Source organism: Diceros bicornis, chromosome 18 (genome assembly GCF_020826845.1).
Source record: "Diceros bicornis minor isolate mBicDic1 chromosome 18, mDicBic1.mat.cur, whole genome shotgun sequence".
NCBI classification, from domain to species: Eukaryota; Metazoa; Chordata; class Mammalia; order Perissodactyla; family Rhinocerotidae; genus Diceros; species Diceros bicornis.
This window is the reverse complement of record NC_080757.1, coordinates 54,915,453-54,923,379: the sequence shown is the minus strand read 5'-3', so window position 1 is coordinate 54,923,379 and position 7,927 is coordinate 54,915,453. Positions and strand designations below refer to the sequence as shown.

General features: G+C 55.7%; 1 protein-coding gene across 1 annotated transcript in view; it reads right to left on the bottom strand.

Moving 5' to 3' along the window:
* Window positions 1–5,754: 5,754 nt before the first annotated feature.
* DNAI2 (dynein axonemal intermediate chain 2) overlaps window positions 5,755–7,927 on the bottom strand; it is a 32,231-nt gene continuing 30,058 nt past the window's right edge. The window contains exon 13 of the mRNA XM_058559432.1: window positions 5,755–6,098. Within this exon, the coding sequence (XP_058415415.1) occupies window positions 6,012–6,098 (87 nt within the window). The 3' untranslated portion in view covers window positions 5,755–6,011. The remainder of the gene's footprint in view (window positions 6,099–7,927) is intronic.

The following is a 7,927-nucleotide window of genomic DNA, read 5'->3' as shown; positions in this document are numbered from 1 at the left end:
CTCTCACTTCTGATGGTCCATCTTTCTTGTCTTCTCCTACCCCCACTGAAGTGAGCCAGGCAGCCCCTGCAAAGAGCAGGCAAGGGGAGCCCAGTGGGGTTCACTTCTCGTGGAAGGAGCTGCGTAAGGAAGAGCCACTCCTCCCCCAGGGTGTCTCAGACGGCCTGGCACACATCCAGAGGCCCGGCATGATGCCAGCCTGTGCCCTGGGACTGGCTTCCCTGGCTGCCCCTGAGGAGCTCGTGTCAGGTGTAGTTATTAATAAACAGCAGCACGAAGCCGTCTGTGGCCTTGGATTTGATAAATAGATAAACCAAGTGAAGCTTGCTGGAAACCATACCCTCCCACAGGGGTCCCAAGGTTTTGTCCTGTTCTCTGGTCCAGGCTGCCCCGGAGGCTGCTCACTGAGGCTGGCTGGTTTGCAAACGGGTGTGCTGCAGTGAGAATCAGGTAAGTTTGAAGATGTGTCATTTGTCATGTGTCATCGCCCTCCTGGCTTACGTTTCAGACCCTGAATCTAATCCGTTCGGATCAGCCACAGGAGGCCCCTGGTCAACTGGACTATAGCTGTTTTTCTCTTTCTTTTCTGTTCCTCCACGTGCATAAATCCCACCCAGGATGGCCCATGGTGGTGAAAATAAGAGAAGCTCTAGGCAGGAGGTCCCAGCCCATCTTACTTGGAGACTCCTCACAAAGACCTCCCTTTCCCAAACCAGTTCCTCTGCTTCACTTCTGTGTTTTTGTCATGACCCCGCCGTCCCCTATCGCCCCGTCCCTCTAAGGCATTTTTGACTTCCTTTTTCCCCTCCTCTGCATTCAGATCTGGGAGGTTCCACCTCGGTAAGTGTTTCTCCTCGTCCTCGTCTCCCGGCCACACCCCGGCTCCACCTTTTACCCTTCCCACCTGGGCAAACGCCACGGCCTCCTGCTGGGCTCCCCGCCTCGGCCTCCCCCACTTTCGAAAGGTGTTGATCCGACGTGGAAGTAAAAGCAGACACCTTGCTCTTCACCACCTCCTTTCAGCCCCTGCCCAGCCCCATCTCGCACCGCTCTGCTCTGCGGGCTCAGGTGCCTCGCCACCTTGGCTGCTTGCTTGTTCCCAAACTCATGCTGCCGCTGGGTCCTACTTTCGGGCTTGCTCAGGCCGGCCCCTCGGCCTGGTACACCCCTTCCAACTGCTGTCAGACTTCTGTTCATCCTCCATATCAGACCTCTCTTCTCCGTGAAACTCTTACTTATGCCCTTAAAGCCATCAAAGGAAGCCCCAGAAGGGCGGGGACCCAGGCACCTGATGAGTGCTCAGTACATTCCCTCTGTGTACTAGTACCGCCCTGGAGTCTGATCCCTCATCCAATCCCCTTGTTTCTGTCCCTCCTCTGCATCCCCACTGCCACTGCCCGCAGGCTGAGACCTCACAGTGTCCCATCTGGATGGCCACAGCAGCCTGTGTGGTCTCTCTACCTTCCACTTCCACCGTCATCATTCTAGAAGACAGATCGGCCTCGTTCCCTCACTTGCCGTGGCTCCCATGGCCTTCCGTATGGTGTCCGCTCCTTGGCCTGGAGTCCTGGCCCTCCCTGCCTCCCCTTTGGCCCGTCCCCCCTTGCCTGCTGCTCTGGCCGTGCTCAGCCACGTGCAGCCTTCTGGATGCGCCGCTCTCGTCAGTCATCCCTGGGCTCTGTTCCTGCCTCTCTGTCCTGGAGATCCGCCTTCCGCTTATTTGTCTGGCTAACTCCTTCAAAACTTATCTTACACGTCCCCTTCTGAGCTCATTGAGGGCTTCATTCATTTATCTGAAGTCTCCAGCAGGCAAAAGCTCCCTTACCTAACAAAAACGCTGCTGCTGCCCTCCTGAGTGTTGACGTCATCAATGACCATTATTCCCATGGAGCAATGATATTTTCAGTCAGAGATACGTGGTGTTCTCCACCTCCCTCCAATCCCACCCACGGAGCCCTGAGCGCTTTCTAAAGCCCTGTGACCCTCTAGGGCCCAAAGGACCAGTCTTCCCCTGCTTATGAGCTGGACACGGCTGCTTATAGTTTGGGAGTTGAAATGAAAGAGGCTCATTGGGAAACAAAGCATCCATTGAAGATTTTTCTCTTCAGAAGCCCCAGCATCCCCTTCCGGGTTTGGGGTTCAGATGCTGAAGGGCTCCTCCTGAGAAACCAATTCACACATCATCCTCGTAGCCCCTCTCACTAACCTAGAGCTTGCTGCCCATGGTGAAGGCTGTCTTGGATGGCCACCAGATGCTTCTAAGTGAGGGAGGTAATAGACCCTGATTGAGCATTCACTTTGAACTCAATTGTGGTGGTGTCATGTGTTATTTCATTTACTCCCCTAAATGATCCCCCGAGGTAGGTAAGAGAGATAAGTAACCCCATAGCCATTGCCCGGCTCCAAGCTGTCACCTTCTCTCACCCTACACCCCGACGTCCTCCCAGCCGGTCTCTGTGCTGCCTCCCTCCAGGCCATCATCCAGGAGCAGTCCAGTGATTTTGTAAAGATACAAATCTGATCACATCACTCCCCCGCTTCTCAGTGATCTTAGAAGAAAGGTCAAAATCCTTAATGGGACCTTCACGGCCCTGCCCACCTGGCCCCTTGCGTTCTCCAGGCTCACTCCCCGTCTCTCCAGACTTCGCTCACCACACTGACTTCTCCCACTTGGTCAAACACAGCAGCACCAGCTGTCTTCTCTCCTCTGCCTGGAACGCCCCCTCCACTGTACATCCCCATAATCACAGGTGTGCATACACGTGCACACAGATGCACACGCACGTGCACACACACCACCTGGCTGCCTCAAACTCGTTCTGGCTCTCAGCTTCATTGTCACTTTCTCACCAAGGGCTCCCCGACAGCTCCTTCCCCGCTAGAGTCTAGGTTAGTTCCTCCTATTATCCCTCTCATAGCACCTTGTGCTTTCCCTTAAAATGTGACTTTGCACAACTATCAATCTATATTTGTCTGTGTATTTGTCAGCTCTCCATCTCTCCCATTAGTGTACAAGCTCTGGGAGAGCAGAGTCTGTGTCTGGTTCATTCGCCACTTCATGGCCAGTACCTGTGGCTCTGTGGCCGGTACCTGCCATTCTGTGGCCAGCACCTGGCACAGTGCTGAGTGAGGGCACCGTTACCCAGAGGGCAAGTGCCTGAGCTGGACGCGGGCTTCAAATCCAGACCCTTTCGCCTGCCTGTAAGCTCCATAAAACCCCGCCTCTGTCCACCGTTCCCATTTCCATCCCGCAGGCCCTTAGCACACAGAGGTGTGGCTCCTGGGTCTCTGGTTCTAGGGACCAGGGAAGAGCCAAAAGGGGGTGCTGATTTGACCCTGTGGGTAACCAGCAGTCACCTTTTCCTCCCCCCAGGGGTCAGCGTCATTCTAGGGGTCTCTGGACCCCAGGGAGCGCTTTATTTTGTTTGTAACAAAGGCAAGGGGGCCCTTCTCCAGAGTCCTGCCCTAGGCTGTACCCAGTTGCCACACAGAAGGGAATGTGGGACGGTGAGTCCCGTCGTAGCCCACTGGGCTGTCACGGCTGCATGCTGAAGCATCATCAGCTAAGAGGCATATTTGTGAGTGAAATCAGCTGAGCAGAACAGGTCCAAGAGGAGCACGCCCTCACCCAGGTGCGCATGGTCAGGAGGGACCTAACGGTGCTGTGGACGCTCGGGTTTGGCCGCTGCTTCCACCACTTTTTGACCCTGCTTGGATGTGTCGCCGCACCCAGGCCCTGTCCACGGCATTCCACAGTCCACGCCCACGGCGGTGGGGTTTTCCTGTGGCCTTTGGTTCTCCAATGATGCATCGTGGTTTTGTTTTGCTCCCCTTGGGAGAGACTAAGCAACAGGTTCCTGGTGAGGCTGGTGAATGAGGAGGTGAAGGTCATGGCTGTGAGGATGGGCAGCGAGGGCATCGCATCCACAGAGCTCACACCCCTCTTTGCCCAGCGATGTCTGCGGGCCCTCCTCTCCTCTCCCACGCCCATTCCTCAAATGCCATTCTGGCACAGTGGCGCTCTCTGTACCCACAGTGAAGGGTTTGCAGGCCCAGCAGTGGCCCGCCTTTGCAAGCACAAGCCAAAGGCCAAAATTCTAGTACAGCAAAAGAATGTTCCCTCTTGGAGCTCATCGTCCCAGCAGCTCACTGAGGGGTCCACTGGTGTGCCCGCGCTAACGCAATAGGGAGCTCCGACTTTCTCCTGAGACATTTCACTTGGATAGATTTTCTCTCTAAGTCAGGTTTCTCCACCTCAGCGTTAGTAACATTTTGGGCCGGATCATTCTTTGTGGTGGGGCTATCCTGTGTGCTGTAGGATGTTGAGCAGCATCCCTGGCCTCTACCCACTGGATGCCAGCAGCACCCTCCAACCAGTTATGTCAATGCAAAATGTCCCCAGACACGGCAAAGTGTCCCATCAGGGGCAAAAATCACCCTCAGTTGAAACCACCGATCCATGGAAGCTCTGGGGCTCCCTGTGTCCTCGCACAATGAGGCCTATCACAGGAGACTGTACAGAGCAGGATATGTGATGTGTGGGCATCCTCTGCTTGGGTGGCAACACAGGGCAGGGAGCGGAACCCCGGCTGGCCCACCCCTCTTCCCGGGAGACCCAGGAACGGAGCACGTATGGGCGGAAGCTCTAGGGCCAGGACTGTGGTCTGAAGTCCAGCTCTGCCACTCGCTCCCAGGAGATTCAGGCAACTTACTCCCTCTCTCTGGGTCTTGCTTGGCACATCCGTGACTCAGGGATTAAGACGGTGATAGCATTCCTTCTGGGGCTATTGAGAAGATCAAATGCTCAATAAATGTGATCTGCAATGATTATTTTATCAAGGTTTAGTCACAGTGGCAACTCAATGTTTTTTTTTTTTCCGTTGGGCACAAGGGGTGGCTGGCCCTGGCTCCCTCCCCAGTAAGATTCTTAACACAAGCATTTTTAAAAGGGCACTTTGGGTCCCTGTCAGGACCACCTGACACCCACGGAATGAAGGTGGTCAGAGGACTTCTGGTGCAAAGCTGGTCTGAGGTGCCCTCTTGCCCTACCAACAGTTCTGGCAATGGTCACCGACTGCCCTGCTGTGCCATGGTTTCAGGGCAGCTCACTGCCCATCCTGGAGCCCCCATGGGCCCTGCACAGCGCCCGGCCCACCGTTGACTGTGTAGGGGCAGGAATGAGCTTTCTGGGCTCCTGTACCCGCTCTGCCCTTCACTAGCTGTGTGACGTGGGCAGGTCCCCACACCTCTCCCGGAACCGGTTTCTTCCTCTGTAGAGTAAAGATTGTCAGAGTACAAACCTTCCAGGGACTTTTAAAGAGACTTACATGGGATAACATGAGACGCTCTTAGCGCAGGATGCGTAGTAAGCACTAATTGTTAGCACTGTTGTCATTAATTTAATGTTACAGGGATTAAGGTAATAGAAAGCTTGCAGTGCACAATAACAACCAAGCTTGGTTCACCCCCTTGGAGGTAAACATGCCCGGGGGAGTTACTTGGGAAGACATTTCAGAAGTGGACAGACTTTCTGTTCCTGAGGTGTATGTGGGTGGGAGGGTCACTAAGGAAGAAGGAGGGACCCCTTCCCCACCCACAGGTCTTTCCAAGGCCCCGCCAGGGCCGTGGTGAGCCCAGCCCAGGCTTCGCAAGCTTGTGAGAGAAAATGATTGCTGGGGAAGCTCTCGAGAAGCTGAATCCAAGAGACCATGCAGGGCCAGCCTGAAAGGCAGTGTGGGACCGAGTCGGCCGGGGTGTGCCCGGGGTGGCTGAGACGAGGGGCTCCAGCTGAGGGATGAGCCCTGCCCCTTCCCTCCCTCCAGGGGCTCACTGGGGACTCGGCTCAGTGAGTCAGTGTGAGCCAGCGATCTGTGGGGCGTGAGGGCTGAGTCAGGGCCTTCCCTGCAGTGACACTTGGAGGAGCTCAGCCCCTACTTGTAAAACCAGGGCAGTGCCAAGAGGTGGGAAACGGAGGCACGTTGGTGAGTGGGGCTGCAGTCAGGGCTGACCTTCTAGGCTGGAGTCTCCTCATCACCTCCTTCTTCCTCCCCTTCATCCTGTCCCTCCACCTCCTGGTCTGTCTCCAGACTTGGCTGTTCCTGCCAAGAAAAGACAGCGCAGAATTGTGTGTGGGGTGGGGGCAGGCCTCCCCTGCACCCCAGAAAATTAACCCTTTGAGGCCAGAAACAGCTAACGGGCCAAGGCATGGATTGCCGAGCGCCCAGAAGACCCTGCGGCCAGCGCCATGGCCTTGAGGGCCTAGTGGGTGCTCAGGGCCAGCGGGTGTGGACAGCGGGCACGGCCTTGGGCGTCCAACAGACTTGGGTACAAGTCCTGCTTCTGTCGCTTGCTGACTGGGCAACCTCGGGCTAGCTCCTCCTGGGTCTCCTTGGTCCCCTCCCCTGTAAAATGGACATGATTCTTCACAGGGCTGTGGCCGGGATGAGACATAATGGGTGTAAGGACTCAGTGCTGCTTTATCAGCTCCGACTCCAGAATTTCTGGCCAACTGCACAAAACTAGGAGAGAGGCGGGACATGTGTGGCTGGCAGAGAGGGAGGGGGCCAGTTCTGTGAACCTTAACCCCTTCCGAGGCTCGGCTTCTCCGTCTAGAGAGTTCAGGCTGCTGTGAGGAGCACGTTCGGGACCTCCAGCATCAGCACGGTGTCTGTCAGCCGCAGCGCACCGCAGAAGGGGGTCAATGTCGGCATTGTCCTCTGGGGGCTGGAGGGCCCAGAGGTGTGGGTGGGAGGAGCCCGCAGCTGCGGGTCAGAAAGCCAGGACAACAGTCTCGCCTCTGCCATAACTCTGCCATAAACGGAGGGAACTCCCTGCCCCGCCTGTGTCACACAGATAGCATGAGAATGGAGCTGCTCGTCTCCAAGTACTTCCGGCAGAAATCACAGCCTGGCCCTACCCCATTGTGGGGGTGAGGGGGACAGAAGAGGGAAGAAGTCACGAGATGAAACTGATTATCTTCCCCATGTGCTCACCCGTCTTCTGTCACCCTGACCACTCCATTAGTGCCTGAGAACGTGCCACACAGATGTGCAAGCAGGGCTGGTGTCGTCGGGGGGAGGGGGCGCCCCATGCGGTCACATGGGGCCTGTGCTCACAAGGGCCCCACACTTGCTTTAACGTTCTGCTGCCATTATCTTGAACTTCTCAATCCTTTTTGTTTTTTCTTTTTTTTTGCTGAGGAAGATTTGCCCTGAGCTAACATCTGTTGCCAGTCTTCCTCTATTTTGTATATGGGTCATCAGCATGGCCACTGATGAGTGGTGTAGGTCCACACCAGGGAACCAAACCCAGGCTGCCAAAGCAGAGCGTGCTGAACTTAACCACTAGGCCACCGGGCCGGCCTCCATCAAACTTCTCAATACTTTTTGAACACGGCGCCCCACGTTTTCATTTTGCACTGGGCCATGCCCCCAAATTATGTAGTCGGTCCTGCTCACAAGGGTAGATACTGGCATACACTCGCTTGTTCTTTTCCTTCCGTGCTGTTCTCTCACTTGTTCACATCTTAGCATCTTGTCTGTGGGCCCCTAAAGGCGATGGCCCAGACTGACAATGCCTTTTCTTCCTCTGTCCCCTGGTACAGAAGATGGCCTGGGAAGTGACCAGACACCATCTTTATAGCTCAATCTCCTCCTTCTCCAGATGAAAATTCAGGAGCCGAGAAGTACAGTGACCGGGCCAGGCGTTACAGTGAGAAAGTGCTTTAAAGCTGGGGCCATGGGGATGAGCTCAGCACAAACCACCCCTGACACCAGGCGGGGTGAGCAGCATGCCCTCCACACGCCACACCACAGATTTCACAGTCCCTCCTCTGCAGGCCTCAAGGCTCACTCATCTGACAGCTCACTTAGCCCGGGATCCTCATTCAGGCGGTCACACGCATGTTCAAGGTGCCCACTGGTGGGAA